The 18,709-nt window shown below is 44.6% G+C and overlaps 3 protein-coding genes across 4 annotated transcripts in view; 1 reads left to right on the top strand and 2 right to left on the bottom strand.

Moving 5' to 3' along the window:
- The window catches only part of ankrd66 (ankyrin repeat domain 66), a gene marked incomplete at both ends in the record, with an annotated part of 4,153 nt that extends 3,966 nt beyond the window's left edge, over positions 1–187 (bottom strand). Inside the window, one exon of the mRNA XM_083634311.1 lies at positions 49–187. Coding sequence (XP_083490437.1) covers positions 49–187 — 139 coding nt within the window. The remainder of the gene's footprint in view (positions 1–48) is intronic.
- A 1,724-nt stretch (positions 188–1,911) lies between these two features.
- Positions 1,912–7,041, bottom strand: tdrd6b (tudor domain containing 6b; the record flags this gene model as incomplete). The annotated part of the gene is made up of 2 exons (XM_083634310.1): positions 1,912–4,332; positions 4,831–7,041. 2 exons carry the CDS (start codon positions 7,039–7,041, stop codon positions 1,912–1,914), a joined length of 4,632 nt encoding a protein of 1,543 aa, XP_083490436.1.
- A 4,034-nt stretch (positions 7,042–11,075) lies between these two features.
- smc6 (structural maintenance of chromosomes 6) overlaps positions 11,076–18,709 on the top strand; it is a 49,525-nt gene continuing 41,891 nt past the window's right edge. For both annotated transcript variants that reach the window (XR_014552516.1, XM_083632694.1), the window contains exons 1-5: positions 11,076–11,094; positions 12,981–13,135; positions 13,255–13,366; positions 14,930–15,035; positions 15,580–15,716. Coding sequence is in view for 1 of the 2 variants with exons in the window: in XM_083632694.1 (XP_083488820.1) it covers positions 12,995–13,135; positions 13,255–13,366; positions 14,930–15,035; positions 15,580–15,716 (496 nt within the window). In the remaining variant the exon portion in view is untranslated. The remainder of the gene's footprint in view (positions 11,095–12,980; positions 13,136–13,254; positions 13,367–14,929; positions 15,036–15,579; positions 15,717–18,709) is intronic.

Below are 18,709 nucleotides of genomic sequence, written 5' to 3'. Positions count from 1 at the left end.
TCAGAGGAAAGCGTTTCCACAGCAACGAGCCCCACACAAGCCAACTACCTTTAGCTGCTGCCCAGTGAAGAGGTGTCTTGCAATTCCAGTCAACGTCTCTCTGGTTGGGATCGCATTTATTTTGCCTCAGGATTTCCTCAACTCGGTCAAAATCGCCTGCTGCTGCTGCCTGGTGCAACTCTGTCATTTCAGAAGAAGGCAGAAGGTTGCCAAGCAACTAGCAGTGACGCACAACTACTCTCTTTGTAGGTGTGCGTCGCGGCTTCATCTACACAAGAGATCAGAGCATGGGGATCAGACATGCACCCTCACAGCACAGCCCCACAGACACTAAGGACCACCCCCCCCCCCCCAATTGCTGCTCTCACAACACGTTATCCAACATGCAGCTGTCTTGTCCAATGCACGATTGACCCTTTTCACGGGGGCCATTTTGTGTCGAAAAGGCAGGGTAAACACAGGTGCAAGCAAAACACTTGAGGGTTTCACAATTCCAATCAGGGAAGTTTGAAACCCTCATTAGTGTTTTGCTTGCACCTGTGTTTACCCTGCCTTTTCGACACAAAATGGCCCCGTGAAAACGGTCTATTTCTGCCTGCCCTCCTTTTAAACTGTGTGCAATACATTTTTGTATTTTCTCTATTTATCACTTTTTTTTAATAGCCTACATATTTTGTATTACTATTTTACTACTATTTTATATTACCATCTATTGTTTTTTTTTGCTGCTTATTGTTGCTTACCTACTGCTGCTGGTTACTGAAAGTACCAGACCTAATTTGGTTGTCAAGTACAATGACAAGAAAGTGTCTTATGTGTCTTAAGTTCCAAGGTCCCAACCATAGACTCAGACTGGATATATGGTACCAACATGGAAATAGTGAATGACACTGCTGCCACCCAGTGTACACATGTTGCATTGCAAGCCAAAGTGTCCACTGTATGTTATGGGTATAATTACAAAATAAATGGGCAATACATTCAACATGTCGGTGGAAATGCACAAAGGAGTATTGTCAGTTTAGAATGTTGACAATGTTTTTTGTTGTGGGATAGCATTGTGTACAGAAGTTGCAAACCAACAATGCTTAAGGCATTTACAGTACGTTGCTGTAAATTCTAATGTTCTACCCCACTTCTTTCCATCTCTCTGCAAGGTTTTCCTGATGAGTCAAGGCCAAAATCCAAATTGAAATCCCATATCATAATCCATAACCAAACTTGATCAGTGTCATCATCATCTATGACTGGGCTATTGAGATTCCCGTGTAAGGTCTTAATGGAACACAGCCTCTATCATCCAAACTAATATTAAAAACAAGCTACACTGCGATTTGTCCAGACAAGTATATTTATTAACAATGGGCATTAACAACTTGGCAGAATTTTAATTTCATTGGTTTGCCAATAATGAGTAAAAACACAAAAACAAGATCACTTGACGATTCAGACTATTTTGTCAACTCCGTCTTTCCTCATTGCCACTTAGCCACTTATCAGCCACTTATCAGGATCCAGTTCTGAAACAAACAATCGTGAATTTAGATTTAAACAACTTCAACCTGAACATTTAAAACATGAAACTCATCCATTTCTATGTTTTGGGCATTGCATTGCATAATTTTGAAATAATAGAACAAAACGGAAGAATGAATCCTTCAATTGGTTGCCAATGCGGGGAAAAAAGTCAGATGATGGAAATAGTGTTAAGTTAAATTTCATACCATTCAGTCAAAATGGCTTTTGGTGATCATGGGTCCAACGATTGTCCATGATTGTCCATTGTCTGATGAAGATGAGACACCTAATGGAATTGGAGGGGGGGGGGGGGGGTATGTCATAGGCTGCTCAATCTAAGGTAGAAAGAAGATTTTTCTACAGTTTTGAAAAGCAACACAAAAGTATAGTCTACTAACCTGATTCAGGACGTTTCGTCATGGCATTCTCTGTGGCAACGCCTTTCCAGTATTTCTCCATCACTTTATTCACAACCATATTCCCATACTCAATCTTCACTTTATATTGAGGAAGTGCAATCTCCGGGTGATCCTCCATGTTAAACACCGTCATGTTGAGCGGTATATCAACCAGAAGATTGTAGAAGTCATCAAAAGCGCTCTCATCCCAGGTGCCTTTAGAGTTGTCAAATCCATCCAAAGAACACAAAAAGCCCTGAGGAGCCGTCTCAAACAGGCTGGGAGGAAGTGATCGCACATCCTTTACGTCCACATCAGCCTCGTTCCCATAATCAACAAACAGGACGACGAGACTATCGCCCGTTTTGTGAATGACCTGAGCTCGATACCACATTTTGTCACTGGCATAGAGAGCAAGACAGGGACTGCCAGGACCCAGTGTCTCCGAGAACATTGTGCCCTGATCAGATTGTCCTACTTGCTGAGCGAGCCTTGACGCTCTGTTGAGGTCCTCCGTGTCGGCAGGCTGACACCAGAAGTAGTGGGGTCCCACAATGCATGAGGCAAACACTTCCTGTGTCTTGTTTTGGGAAATGTTTGGCTTCTTGTATCTGCCGGTTTTAATATTACCTTGAGGGCAATCAAGTTTTGTCACATTTAACTCAGTTTGAGTTTTTAGGGTTTCTGATGGAGGAACTTCTGTGATGGTATTCTCTCCGCCAAGCCCTTTCCAGTATTTCTCCATCACTTTATTCACAACCATATTCCCACATTCAATCTTCACTTCATATTGAGGAAGTGAAATCTCCAAATGAACCTCCATGTTAAACATTGTCACTTGGAGCGGTTTATCAACCAGAAGATTGTAGAAGTCATCAAAAGCGCTCTCATCCCAGGTGCCTTTAGAGTTGTCAAATCCATTCAAAGAACACAAAAAGGCCTGAGGAGCCGTCTCAAACATGCTGGGAGGAAGTGATCTCACATCCTTTACGTCCACATCAGCCTCGTTCCCATAATCAACAAACACGACGACGAGATTATCGGCAGTTTTGTGAATGACCTGAGCTCGATACCATTGTTTGTCACTGGAAAAGAGAGCAAGACAGGGACTGCCAGGACTCAGTGTCTCCGAGAACATTGTGTCCAACTCAGACTGTCCTAGTTCCTGAGCGAACCTTGAGACTTTGTGGAGGTCCTCCGTGTTGGCAGGCTGACACCAGAAGTAGTGGGGCCCCACAATGCACGATGCAAATACTTCCTCGGGCTTGTTTTGGGAAACATTTGGCTCCTTGTAGCTGCAGGTTTTAATATTTCCTTCATGGCAATTAAGTTTTGTCCCATTTAACTCAGTTTGAGCACCTTTCAAGGTTTCTGATGGAGGAACTTCTGCGATGGTATTCTCTCCGCCAAGCCCTTTCCAGTATTTCTCCATCACTTTATTCACAACCATATTCCCACATTCAATCTTCACTTTATATTGAGGAAGTGAAATCTCCAAATGATCCTCCATGTTAAACATTGTCACTTGGAGCGGTTTATCAACCAGAAGATTGTAGAAGTCATCAAAAGCGCTCTCATCCCAGGTGCCTTTAGAGTTGTCAAATCCATTCAAAGAACACAAAAAGGCCTGAGGAGCCGTCTCAAACAGGCTGGGAGGAAGTGATCTCACATCCTTTACGTCCACATCAGCCTCGTTCCCATAATCAACAAACACGACGACGAGACTATCGCCAGTTTTGTGAATGACCCGAGCTCGATACCACAGTTTGTCACTGGCATAGAGAGCCAGACAGGGACTGCCAGGACCCAGTGTCTGCGAGAACATTGTGCCCAACTCAGACTGTCCTACTTCCTGAGCGAGCCTTGAGACTTTGTGGAGGTCCTCCGTGTTGGCAGGCTGACACCAGAAGTAGTGGGGCCCCACAATGCAAGATGCAAACACTTCCTCTGTCTTGTTTTGGCAAAAGTTTGGCTTCTTGTAGCTGCAGATATTCACTTCAGCGCAATTAAGTTGAATCACATTTGACTCAGTGTGACCACCTTGGAAGAATGTCTCTGCCAAAGATACGTCATGGTCCTCTAGAATGACCTCCCAAACATTTTCTGTCTCCTGAGTGAAGGTGCAGGTAAATGTCCTTTTCGGATCCTCGGCTGTGGCTCTTTTGAACATTAATACTGCTTCCTCGTCCAATTTGCCGTGTTTTTTGTTCACACCTCCAAGACTACAAGGAACGCAGAAACTTGGATATGTTACCAACTCTTTGTCAAGGTAAGAGGTTTTGACGCATGGGATTGTTGCTTCATTGCCAAAGTCTATGAATTCAATATTGACATTGTTGTCCTCAAGTTTGTCTCGGACAACTGCACGATAGCAGGACCTGTCATCAGGAAATTCCGCCTTCACCAGATCGCCAATCTGGAGGAGACCAAAATCAACTGGAACATCACAGAATGATTTGGGTTCATTTAGCTTCTCCAAAAGAGAGTGCATATCATTTTCTTCATTTTGCAGGTGAACAAAAAAACTGAATGGATTGTTGAAATATGAAATATACACCTCTGCTGATAGGCCTTGTTTTATGAGCTTCGGTGGTATATCTGTGATTCTGGCACTGCTAGATGTTTCTTTTGTTTCATCCATTCCAAGTTCACCCTCTGGCACAGGGACACGAAGCACCGACTGTAGAGTCATCTGTTGTCCAGCTCCAACACACATTCCATTGCTGCTTTGAACTTTATCTTCTTCTGTCATCTTCCTTAATGGTGACACCCTCACATGCTCCTGTGTTTGGCGCTCCTCCCTTGGCACACAAAATGTCTCTTTTGAGCTCTCAGAAGGTTGCTGCTCAGTCAGTTGGACCAAGCCAGTCTCCTTTCTTGGTTGTGAAGGTGAGAGAGATGACATCAACTGTACAATTTCATCCAGGGATGCGTCACAGAGTGCCGGCTGCATCGGAGCTTCACTCAGTGTACATTTCTGAGCCAGCATTGCGCAAGCACTCTCAAATGGCGTTTCAACATCGACCACGTGAAGCGACGGACCGTGAGAATCTGGCACCACAGCTTTTATAACGCATTTCAGCCCAGCGTTTGAGGAGGCGACTGAAAGGACAAACTTCTGAAACTCGGCTAAGGCAGCGTTGGGATTAGTGGCATGCTCCACACGGAATAAGCAACACTGGAAGGCCTGGGCATTTAGCTGTAAGAAACCGGCGTCAATCGGGCGCAGGTCTTGCACGGGGACCGTCCGAGTCTCACCGTAGTCTACGAACCTCACATCTACAACAGGTGAGTGGCGGTCTGCAATGATCCTCGCCCTGTACCACATGCCATTATCTGGATGACGGGCGACGCAGATGGACTGAGGCGGTGACCGACCGTGGGACGAGGCATAGTGGCTTTGCATGTCTTGCATGAGGAGTCTGAGAGAGTCACTGTTGTCTGCCGTTTGACACCAAAACTTTTCCAGACTTTCAATGCAAGTTATTCTGACGTCAACGGCACTTTCGATCGGGAACGATTGCTCGCAAAGAACATTACGCGTCACAGAGGGGTAACGTGGTGAAAGCTGCCCATTGCTCTGCATTACAGGGTCTGGGTGTCCTTTGGTTTGGATCGCTTCAGTGCCAGATTGTTTGCCAAAACTGGCATCATCATCTCTCCTGACATTGACCAGTAGGTTCAAACTGGCATCATCGTCTCTCCTGACATTGACCGGAAGGTTCTTGGAGCACGGAGCATTTTCTTGTAATCCAATGAAATCTAGAACGGGTTCTTCTCCAACTGATTTGAGATGCGATGAGGTTACGGAGTCAGTGTGGACATTTGAATCCGGTTCAGTCTTTGAGTCAGGAGAACATCCTGCCTTCTCTTTAAAGCAACTGTTGACGCATAGATCATAAGTTGTATAGAGTGTGACATCATAGATATCTCGAGGTATATTATAGCGTTGGAATTTGGCAACGACTCTCTGATGCTGGAGCATCAACTTCAGGTTATCAATTTGGTCAGCAGTCCATCCCGTGCCACTTTCTGTCACCCCGTCAAGAGCACAGGGATACGTAACAACTGGCATTCGCAGGAATTCTTCGCACAGTGGTCGGATGTCTCCTACTGGGACGAATTCAGTCTTTCCATGATCCACGTGCAACACTTCTACAGCGCCGTCGTCGCTACTAGCAACGTCTCGCTTTAATACAGAGCGGTACCACTTGCCGTTTGTCCCTCTCGCTGCGCACGGGGTGCCACGGGCCTGTGGCTGTGCCTTTCCAGAAGAAGCTGAACCGTCTTCATAGTGCCGTTGGATCTGCGCGGCTAACGTCTTCAGCGCCTTGGAAAAAACGAAGACTTGACAGAAAATGTTCAGGGGATCGTTCACCTCTGTGATTTCCACCGTCTCAAATGTCTCCGTTAGCAGTTCTGGGTAGAAATATTGGCCAAATACCGGAAGTTCACCATCGACATAATTCGGAGTCTGTTTCTGCTTTATACCGCAGGCCTCTGAACCCTCTCCTTTTGGTGAACGTAGAGATTCAAGTGCAAGGCATTTAAACTGGCCCATATCAATCTTCTTGGCAAATCCAACCTTACAAAGGTGCTTGGAAACCACTGGTATGTCGAGCAGAATGATCCTGTCTGGCATCAGCACATCCTGAAACATTCCGGTAAGCGCCTTGCCAGGCAACGACTTCAAGAACTTTGTGGCTCTTTCAGACCAGTTCTTCTCGACGGACAGGACATTGGCCAGGATACACGATTCAATTTCAGGAGGCAGGAGAAAACTGTCACTTTGGCCCCATGCTAAAGTTTTACTTGTGGCGATATGGGATTGTCCCTGGTCAACAAGAAAGACATTGTACTTCTGCCCGTGAATCGATACGATCCGAGCTCTGTGCCAGCTGTTGTTGATGTGAACTAGACAGAGCTCCCCGGGGTTTCCATCCGATTCACAAAACGTCCGTTTGGGAATCTGATTTTCCTCTCTCATTTGCTCATAGACATCTTTCCGTCCATCATCGATGTTAACCCATAGTTCCACAAGACCACAGGTGGAGTTTAAGTTGACCCTTGTGATGACAACGGGTACTTCGGATCCTGGTGTTGGAAGGCCAGGAATCGAACACATTCTGAAGCCCAAGTGTGAAATTCACCTGCAAAAATTGAACAGATCAATGTATTAAATAATGTTGGAGCAAAATACCATACAGACCATAACCAACGCCTGAGGAATGTGCACTAAAAGCACTTCAGAAGAATGCAACCCACCCATTTTAAGAATTCACATTATTTTTGTGCCCATGGGATAGTTCAGTTAAGCTACAATTAACCTTAAAGTCGAGCTGAACCCAAAAATGACTTATTTTCTTTTAGTTCAAATGCCTGGGTACGCAGTGCACCCATTTTAATAATGTATGCCACAAAAAAAAAAATCACAAAAATATAATTTCTTTCGTTTTTTCACACTTTTTCACATCAAAAGTTCATTTTTCAAGATGTCATTGATAACCGCAATCTACAGTTTGCTGACGTCACCTAGTACTATCAAATTTCTACCCCATTTCAACCAATCATATCACGACATGCAGCTGTCAATCAAATCTTCATTTCAGGATAATTTTCTCTTCCAAAGGAAATAGAAAATGGCGCCTAGTGCCTGTCATCTGGCCAAATTCCTATCCCATAAACTAACTACTAACTTGGCCAATGCCAATTGTATGAAACATGAACAAAAAACAAAAACTATAATCTCTAAGAATGCAAAGAAATGCAACTGGCTCATTAAAACGCGCATTCCAGGAATATCGTATTTACAGAAATAACGTGAATGGCGCGCGCTTGAGAGCGTAGCGTGGTAGTCAGGGGTCGCCCCTCGGAGATTCCAGGCGGGCGGGCAGCACCCATGCATCGGATTGTCCGCTCGCTCTGCATGAAGCAGCTGGCTGCCTGGTACTCTGCGGATCCCACTCGCATAGCACGACAACAGGCTGAATCCCACTCGATTTGGGGGTGGAACACGCCATGATTGACCAATGCCAAAGCCAGTCGACAGAATTGTCAAATCAAATCATCGACACCGTATATGGTCCGCCTCTCAATTTGTTTTCAGTCTGAAACGGACTCAGATGCACGTGACGAACGGGTTCACCTCGACTTTAACTTAGCACGGTTGGAGCACGGTCAAAAAGCTGTGTGCTTCCGAACTGACACACGCTGTCTGATAGCTCAAAAACTCTATGCTGGTCTAACCTGGTATCTATGACATCACTGATGACATCACAAGTGACATCAATTATTCAAAATTGTAAAACATTATCATTATAACAAATATAAAAAAATTATTCAAATGTAACTTTTCTGATTTGGCTCCTACCCATTGGGTTTTTGGACTCGTTTTGAAGCATGGAGGTTGGCCACCATCGCCAGCTTGCTTATTTGGAGCCAGGAGGCAGCACGTACATTTGGACGAGAAGAGCTGCAGCGCGGCCTACTATTGGTCGTGAGCTTTGTCAATCATGCTCCAAAACAGTCTGCTTTATCATCCATTTATAAACTGACTCACTATTTTATTCCAAATGGGACCATAATTTACAAAATGAACATCATGCTGTATTGAAGAAAACTTGAAACTATATGATTGAGACCATAAACTCATAAGTGTTTATTGAGGTCATAACACAAGTGAAGTAGGGTCATTTCCCCATTGACTTCCATACGATCTGACTTATTTTTGCAGGTAGTGCAGTCGCCCCCTGCAGGCCATTCGAAAGAATGCACGTTTAAGAGACTTCTGCATTGGCTTCAATTTTTGATGAATGGAGCTACCCCATTGGTCTTTTCCTATAGTTAGACAACCTTGAATTTGTGATGTCACTTGGAAAATCTTGTACTGCCCCATGGCGCATTGATTTTGCTCACCTATAATCATTTTTGTGCCGGTTTTTGCACCCAAATTAAGTTTAAGTCCTGGTACATTAGCCATGCTAAACTTCAAGCTAGCCATAAGATGCTAAGTTGAATTGTCACACTACATATAGCATTGCTAGAAGTTTGTTTGAACCAGAATTTGAACCTTTTGGGTGCAAGAACTCAGATAAACTCTTAGGGGTCAACATAGCCCCATAACGTGACGCTGCTACTGTACTCCGATATTCTCGTACAGCAGTCAGCGTCACACAGCGTTCGATTCATCAATGGGTGGAAAACGCTGTTAAAAAAGCTCTCCTACCCGTATCCGACCGATTGCAGATCCGAAGATATTATAGTCCGCCTACGGAAGCCAGTAATTTGACCAGCGCTGTTAAAATGATACTGCTGCGTGAAACAACCGTTTAGAAGCAGTCTTTCCACAGCCTGCGCTGAATTTACAGCAGGGTGTGTTTGATCTCACTATCATGGTGCACCGCTTGCACGCCGCGAGCAAACAACACATGCAGTCACACGGAGACGGCGGCTGTCAGTGATCAAGGCAAATCCAGCGCACCTGGGAAGCAAAACATGTCATGAAATACTCAAACTCCCAAGGTTCCCGTCGGCACTAGGAAGCTTCTCCTGTCCTCAATATGGCACAGGCTGTGCAAAGACTGCTTCTAAACGGTTGTTTCACACAAGCAGTAGACCTATCATTTTAACAAGCGGACTATCGTATCTTCGGATCTGCAATCGGAGGTCGGATACGGGTAGGAGAGCTTTTTTAACAGCGCTTCCCACCCATTGACGAATCGAACGCTGTGTGACGCTGACTGCTGTACGAGAATATCGGAGTACAGTAGCAGCGTCACGTTATGGGGCTAGGGTCAACACAGTCAGCAAACAATTATAGGCTACTTTAGTGACATTACAAATCCAATGGTTATAGTTCTCAAGTCTCTAGCCTTAGAAAAGTGTGGTTCACAAGTGACTGAACTGTCCTGGGGCACAAGAATATAGTCCATGTGATTTGTCTTTTATGGATGGCAGATCCCCTTTAAGTGTGTGTCCCTTTAAAAGGGGTGCAATCTGGGGGTTTGCTGCCATGTGGCCACTAAAATTCACTTAAATGTCCTGGATTTGGATATATAACCTGTCAATTTGAGAATGCAAGGCAGTAGGCCTAACCATAACTTAATTTCTGTGATTCCAAATTTGATGTTGTTGTAGGCTATATAGAAAATCCAATGCCCTTCATGCAAAATCGACAATTTCAAGTCAGATCTTAAAATAAATGTCAGCAATCGAGTAGCATTCAGGATTATGATTATATTATTGTTATGATTATGATTATGATTATTATTAGGTAGCTTTCCTATCCCTGTCGCCCCCCTGGAACAAAACCAAAAGCATGGGTTTTATATGCTTAAATTTAAGGTGGAAAGATCGGTTTTACAGAAGTATTCATGTTTTGTTTTTTTACATTGACCAACAACTTCCAGCGTATCAAAGCTTAAAGGAGGTTGAATCGCAAAACAATCACTTTACCTTCTCTCATTGATGTGGACGACACGACACGCGTTCTCCTCGTTAGTAGCCTAATTGGGATTCACTGGCAAGGTGCGGGCGGGAGCGACTCCTGGGTTTTATCCTAATTGCACCCAATCAGTCGGGGAACCTGGTAGCCCTTACCAGACCGCTGGTGGTAGTGGTAGCTAGCCTACATTCAGATGAGATCATTCGACTTCCGACCTGAATCGGATGAGATCCGATTCAGGTCGGAATGCCTACTGCGTTCTGATAAGGGCTATATAGAGCTTGGCAAATGTAGACTACAAAATCGGAGGCAGTTATATTGCATGTATGTAGGCTATGTATGTTAGTATGTAGCCTATGTACCGGTATGTGGGCTATGTATGTATGTAGCCTAATGTATTTATTTATTTATGTAGCCTATTTATTTATTTATTTATTTATTTATTTATGTATTTATTTGTTTGTTTGTTTGTTTGTTTGTTTGTTTGTTTGTTTGTTTGTTTGTTTATTCATTCATTTCTCAGGTAGTCTCGCTTGCCAGACTCTTAAGTAGGCCTACGAGCCTGGTGACGCGAGGTTACCCTTAAGTGAAGTGACATTCCATTCCCTCTGAGCTGCAGGCAGCAGTTCTTCATGTTGTCTCTGTTCCTGGTTTGAAAGCGAAGAAGACACACCCACTGACCCACTCTGTCACAACTGCAGTTTATACAACATGTTCACCAGGAAGTCTCAAACGGTACGTGCGTATATGACAATATTATGCTTTTCGGCTACGCATGCGAGCGCAGAAGGCGAATTCTATCAATCTATCAGTCGTATTTCTTTCAGCCAACTAGGGGAAACTGCCCCAAAAGTTTTTATATTCACCAAGAGCTGCACCATTGCCTTTTGTTCTGACGCTAGATGCATTGACCTGTAGCGGTTGCTTTTGCTCAAGTACATCTCCGTTTTGAGGACGAATCGGATAGAATACATTTGCAGAATGCAAAATCAGGCATATAAAGTATGGTTTATCTCCAGCGTTATGCCTTGAATATAGGCTACTCAGCAGTGTTACTGTTTCCCAAAGACTGGGTCGGGACCCCACAGGTGGGTCACAGCTGATTTGATTTAGGTCGCCAAATAAATGAGCAAAATTGCTTCCACAGCCTTTTATTTAAAATGTGTAGCTTTATTGTTTTACTGATGCGAGGAAGTAAAAGCGATGAGACAGCCTGTTAACTCTCAATGCATTCATTTGGTCTCATTTATAAAGTCATATTTGACGTGTACAGTTTAGAGACCGTCTGTGTGCTCGTCATAGACGCTGGGGTAGCTGGCTGGGGGCGTGGTCAGGGTGGGGTAATGCCGCGTTCGTTTATAAGTGGGATGTGGCAAGTTGCCAGTTTCTACTAGCAAAAATCAAATAAAATGCCACTATAACTCGGAGTTCCTACCCGCAAACTTGGGTATGATTTCTCAACCCCCAGTAGCTCCCGCACCGCATCATTTAACGTCATTTCAACATGGCGCCCACGATTGTAAGAATTTCAAACACATTTTTGACACGTTTTTCTTTTCTTTTCAATAATAGTAAGCTTTCAGACCAATCAGCATACCAATACAATAGTTGGTTAAACTCATACAACTAAACGTTAATGTTGTTATTAGCTGTTAGCTTAGACAGCTAACGGCTATTAGCATCCATGGTTTTGCGAGATGAAGCCTGAAGCTCCAAACGCACGTAGGTCGATGACGCGTTTCTCACTTGCCAGCTCCTATACCATAAACGAATGCAGCATAAACCCCCCGTTCTCCCCATTCAGCATACTTAGCGTTACTTAGCTGCTAGCCCAGCCCAGGCAGACACGATCAGGGATTCAACCACCGCAGTAAACGCACATCTCTGAACAGACGTCTATGTACCTGCTCTAGAATCCCCAATCCTGTAGTGTAGAGCCGCAGCACCGTCCTTTGGTGAGTCAGCCCATTGAGATATATGGGGGGGGGGTTACCCAACTCGAGCTCCAGCCGTATAACATTTTGTGGGCCTTCCACTGTATCGATATGTTTTCAATAACACAAAGTTCTGATTGACCAAATGTATCTTTGAAATGGCTGGTTTGGGTCCCCAGAAAAACAGTTTGGGAACCACTGGGCTACAGCACCTGTTGCTGTCAGTCTGCTGGTATACTAGTTTAGCTTCCTGGATAGAAGACAATGAACCCACCACATCTATTTCTCACAATGCTGACTCTGGAAAACTGTTCCAGCTTATATATGGTTTCCCTGTTCAATTTCTTCAAATATTATTGTGTAGTTAAAAACTGTGTCACTGCAGAGGCCATCGCTTTACAACAGGCAGGATCTGGACTTGTTTGGCACCAAGAGAGGCTGATGTTACAGAAATACACGTAAATCATGCCAAAAAGAGTGTTTTTTTTTTTTTTTATGATTTTAATGCCTGTAAATGTCATTCTTGGAGGTGTCCCGTCGTAAAAACCTACTGAAGTAACGACAAAACCTGCCTTCAGACCGATAGCACTCGATGTACTTGATGGCGGGCTGCTACCAATCACGAGAGCTCTAAAGCAAAAGGGGAAGTCTGAACGACGTCTTCTGTGTCTCCGTGTCTATTTTCAGCGACTTTGTTCAGCATGAGTAAGAGGCGAGGCAAAGCTGTCAGAGGTGTGACATCTGCCAAGAGCCGCAGAGTGGCGTCTGTGGTTACCCAGGATGCACCAGACGATGCAAGCCAGCGGGGCCCCTCTTTGCACGACCTCACTGTGTCTCCCACTGTAAGTCATGAGGCTCTTCATCCTGCAACAACGTCTGCACGCGTGTGTGTGGTCTGCGTCTTTGCCTGGCACCAGCGTATTGATGTGACTGCCATGCGGCTTTGTTGATGTGTTTCCAGGGAGATATTGGGCTGATTGAAAGCGTCACTGTCAAGAACTTCATGTGCCACCACTTGCTCGGCCCGTTCCAGTTCGGGCCCAATGTGAATTTCATCGTCGGCAACAATGGGAGTAAGAAACTGATTTATGTTTTTATTTTTTATTTTATTATTATTGTTATTGTTATTATTATTATTATTATTATTATTATTATTATTATTATTATTATTATTATGTATCCCTCCCCCCCCATTTTCTCCACAATTGTACTTGGCCAATTCCCCCTGCTGCCCCACCCCCTCTGCCTATCTGGGGAGAGCCGTAGTAGACGCATGCTTCCTCCGACACATGTGTTTTGCAGCCGCTTCTTTTCACCCGACAGCGGGGAGCTTCGCCAGCAGGACTCCCGCAGACAGTCTATCGTGCCCTTATGGACGCCCAACCAAGCCGGATGTAACACAGGGGCGCGAACCTGCGACCCTCGTGTTGGTTAGGCAGGGAATCTACCGCTACACTACCCGGACGCCAATCTGAGAACCCAGAGTCTATTTTTGTTTGAAAAATAGACTCTGGGACAGCCCAGCCCTACCTTTTCTCCCAGCTTCTCCTGCCACCGTCACTTCCTTTTCCCTCTCCGTTTCTAATAACGTTAACGCAAATGTGTCCGTTTCAAACGGTGTAATCGTCACTGCCCACATGCTTCCACGCGTGACGCGTCTTTCACGTTGGTATCATGTTAAGCAATACATCCACCAGTGGGCAGTAGAGAGTCAAATGTATGAGTGTGTGTGTGTGGTTTTGCACCGTTTCGTGCGTATCCGTAAGCTTTCAGTGGACGGACAGAAAACGCACAAAATGAACGCAGAGTACGGACAGAAGGCTCTGTCCGTCTCTGTCTTTAACGTAGAGTATAATTGTGCCTTTTACTTTTTATTGTTATTTATTTGTCACTGGAGGCAAATGTACCACTCCTGGATATGATTCATGAGCCAAACTCACTATTCCCCAGGTAGTGTTTATCATAATAGTGAACTATATGGTTTATCATAATAGTGAACTATATGGTTATCATAATAGTGAACTATATGGGGAATGATCAAAATGAGTTTCTACACGGATGTTTTCCCCTGGAGATCATTACGTCACCAGATGTGCCGGGTATTCATGTGACGCAAGCAATCCGCGCCCACTATCACATAAACAACTGAGCTCGCGAGCAGATTGAGATGTCCTCAGGTAGTATTTATGTTGCATGTTTTCACTGCTAAATCCTAAATAAATAGTTGAAATTCTATTTACGTGCATGCACGTGTGGTTTTGTCAACTATGGTGCTGTCTCCTAATAGCAAGCTTTGCTGGTCAAGTAGCTCACAAGCTTGTTAGCTCGCGAGCTGACGACTTTCTTCTTCTCCTCCGGTAAAGACAACCGCATTGCATTGTGGTATACCGGCGAAAAATGTAGGGTACATTGATTCGCTGTTCACTAGAAATCGCTGTGCATTGTGGGTATTTTATAGTGGGACTAAATATTGAATCAAATTAACGGTTGAGAATTCGGACGCTATAAAAAAAAAAAATGGCGACACACTAAATAGTCCACTATTTCTGTCATAGCGACCGATTCCGAACAGGGCTATGGAGTTTTAATGAAGTATTTCTTTGTTGTTGTTTTTTCCTGAATGACGTGATTTCCAGGTGGGAAAAGTGCCATCCTGACTGCCTTAATTGTCGGCCTTGGTGGGAAGGCCACTGTCACAAACAGAGGGGTGTCGCTGAAGGATTTTGTGATGAGCGGTGAAAAGTAAGTCGCTGTGTAATGCCATAGAGAACAATATTATAGAAAGTACCAATAGAGACACTGCATGAAATAGGCCTCGCCCATCACGGGGGAAAGCTCTCCATTCACTTGCACACACCTGCGTTATTTTCCTTGAATTAAACATAACTAAAAGCTGTTGTGTGGTGGGCTGCGCAGACAACAAATGTAAAAAATCGCCAATTAAAGTTTTTTTTGTACTCCCGAGCAAAAGAAGGAACAAGTAATTTGGAGTGTTCATCTTCCGTATATTATGATCTTTGTGTGCAACACGTGACATAGGACAACGCCATGATTGGGGGGCAGGGGGAGTTTTTGTTTTCCCCCGTGTTGGGCGTGGTTTCTGAATATTGACGCACTCTGCAGTGTCTCTATACAGACCAAAATAAATGTTTATTCTTACGGTAAGAAGCAATGGAAAACCAATGTGTGGCATTATTGTGCTGTTGGTAATGGTGTAAATACGTTTCCGTTACCAATGTGCTATATTGGTAAGAGAATAACTACCATCTTCTCCTCTGTTCTGTAGGACTGCAGATGTAACAGTCAAGCTGAGGAACAGAGGAGCCGACGCCTATAAACGAGATGTTTATGGCGACTGCATCTCCATTGAGCATCGGATCTCAAGTGACGGCGTCCGGATCTGTAGGCTGAAGAGCAAATCAGGTACTGTGGATCTGTAGGCTGCAGAGCAAATCAGGTCAAGTTTCTGACTTTGTACAACAATACATACGTTATATAGATAATGTTCATGTCAGGATTGATTGAGATTGTCCACTGGAGGTAAGATTGCCTTGTGTGAGTGAGTCTCAATCATTCGCAAGAACAATAATAATAATAATAACAATAAAGAAAGAAAAAACATTGCATGGATGCATAACTGGGACGTACATTATCCTCAGTGATGTACCCTGGGGTCATAGGATGTTTCGGGTCTCGCAACATCATACACCCTCGCCCAGGTGACCCAGCCGGGGCTGGCCAAGCCCCAACTTACGTCCCAGTAGCTACCCACGGTCAGCCCTATAGGGAGGGTCGAAGGTGGTCACGCGGTCAGGGCCACTCAATACGCTGCTCCGGAACTACTCTGCCGGGACCGGGGGAGGGAGAGGGCTCTGGTACGTAGAGGGACCGAGCTCTGTGGGTTGCCACCCGGCCGGGTTCCTCCCTCGTCTCACCAGGTCTACGACCTGTGCGCTGCACCAGACTCCCCCGCTCCAAACATCTCATTCCGAGGTGATGGTATCTTAGTGGACACCATGCAGTACCAGTACTTGGTGGCACTGCAGTCTCCACTTGCGGCTTGAATGGCCCTCCTAAAAGGCCTCTCGTGGGTTTTTGGGCTTCTTCCTCACGGAAGACGCAGGCTGGGGAGCTAACCCATACTGCTACCCGGGTGCCGTCCCTGTTTCGGCTGTCATAATAATAATATTATAATAATAACAACAATAATAATAATAATATCTACACTATAATGTCAGGAGTGTCTGTCTCTCTATCTCTCTCTCTCTCTCTCTCTCTCAGGCCATGTTTAGACGACAACCGTCTCTGCATAAAACGGCAAACTAGCATTGCGTGCTCACCTTTTATTTCGCATTCATGCACAGCTGTTAGACTGAGGCCGACTGAAGCCGCAAAAGCGTCAAGTGAACCAGAATAACATTGAAACTTCTGGTTAAAACCTTCACAATAATGGTAATTAAATAAACTAATAGTCTTATTGATGCACGTTGCACATTTGTGTGTGATCCGAATTACACAGAAGACATAGAACACAGACAACTACTGTAAAAGTACATTTTAACATGTAGTGAGTCGACGACCCTGATTTTTATTTACCGTTATCAAATACGGCTTTTATTTTGAAGGTAAAAACACCTAGCTTCCCCTTTTCTGTCTGTTTCTAACGGGCTTGATTTAGCTTTGTGATTAAAGTTTAAATGAATTTTCCATGCGATAGAGTGACACAGAAGTCACAATGGTAGCCTAATAAACTGTTCCAGATTGGATTACCGAATAAAAACCCAGTAAAGCAACATAAAAAAGACCTGAGCACAATTGGGACTTCACTTGAGGAAATGCATCGCAGACAGTGAGTTGTTGTCAATTATTCAATGCAGGAGACAGTGATTAATAGGCTATGTGTGACGTTAGTAGGGGGCACTTAACGCAGATTATGTGTTTTTAGCAAATCGTTATCACGTTTGTTGAATGTCAATGCGACTCATTGTGCCTGTGCCATAAGGCTGTATAGTATTGGGCTAGTTCAATGCTCCTATTGTCCTACCATTGTCTTCCATGGTGAAGGGGGAATTGCGTTTCTCCACTTTACACGGCAACAGTAAGGGGCAGCGTTATCAAGAATTCCACTCTGGGACCTGTTTAATTTTTTTTGTGTTTTCACCCCCCAATAACACCGTCACCATGTAAAAGGAAGGCACTAACGCTAAAAAAGTTTGCCATTTTATGCGGGGAACGTCGCCGTGTAAACAGGGCCTCAGTCTCTCTCTCTGTCCTTCGCGTATCTCGAGAACCGTTGGTCGGATCGACTTCACTTAGGGAGTGCGCTGATGGGAACTTGACACAGTGCACTGCCGAATTTCATGCAATTCGGCACAGCGCCACCTACTGGCAACACAAAAAGTTGTTTATCTTGAGGACCGTCCATCCGATCGACTTCAAACTCGGGGAGTACACTTAGGGGGGGAGTGCAGGGAGCTGAATTCTGTGCAATTCGGCATAGCGCCACCTACTGGCGACACAAAAAGCGGTTTATCTCGATAGCCATTCATCTGATCGATTTCAAACTTGGGGAGTGCGCTGCTGGGAACCCGACATTGAGCAGTGCCGAATTTTGTGCAACTCAGCACAGCGCCACCTACTGGCAACACAAAAAGCGGTTTATCTGGAGAACTGCATTTATATAGCGCGTTTGTCCAAAGCGCTTTACAATGTGCAAAGGGTCTATCGACTGGTTATGAAAGCGTGAATGACAGTTTCCGTATTTTTGGCCGAGTCTAATCCTTGAAATGTTTCTGAGATGACGAAAGCAGGATTTAACCATTGAATTAACGTGTTTTTATCCAGGTTTTGATCAAAAATGACTTGTGAACCAAGACTGTTTTGAAATGTGGTTGTTTGCACCTATGACCAATAGCTCTGTCTTGTCAGCGTTGAGCTGCAGGACATTTTTTCATGCAGACGTTGTAGCACAGGCTGACATTGTACCGAAAGTGTTTCAGGGTCACAGTTGACTTGTTCACCGGCTGTAGCCTTCGCCTAGATTTAAAATACACCAGGCACACTGGGGGAAGGTACAGTACGCACACCGTTTTAATCAGACCTGTTGATCTGTCCCCCCAAGCTGTGTACATTCTTGACTGTAGGTGAGGATTTTTCCTTTATGAGCCTGAATGTGTTTTACGCGTGTGGCACGGCTGCACATCGTACCGGCTGTCTCTTTTGTTTATGTCCACTGTCGACACTGGAGGTTGTTGCATCTCGTAAATGTCACAGCAATCTTTTATCTGCACTTAAACAAATTCCCGGCTGTGTGGCAATAAAACAGACCTGAACTTGAACTGGGATTGCCGGTGCGGTGGAGTTTCCGATTGGGCTTTTTTTCGCACAGGTTTGCTGTTGAATTATTCGGGAAACGG

Source organism: Poromitra crassiceps (genome assembly GCF_964638095.1).
Source record: "Poromitra crassiceps genome assembly, chromosome: 3".
Classification (NCBI taxonomy): Eukaryota; Metazoa; Chordata; class Actinopteri; order Beryciformes; family Melamphaidae; genus Poromitra; species Poromitra crassiceps.
This window is presented reverse-complemented; position numbering and strand designations above follow the sequence as displayed.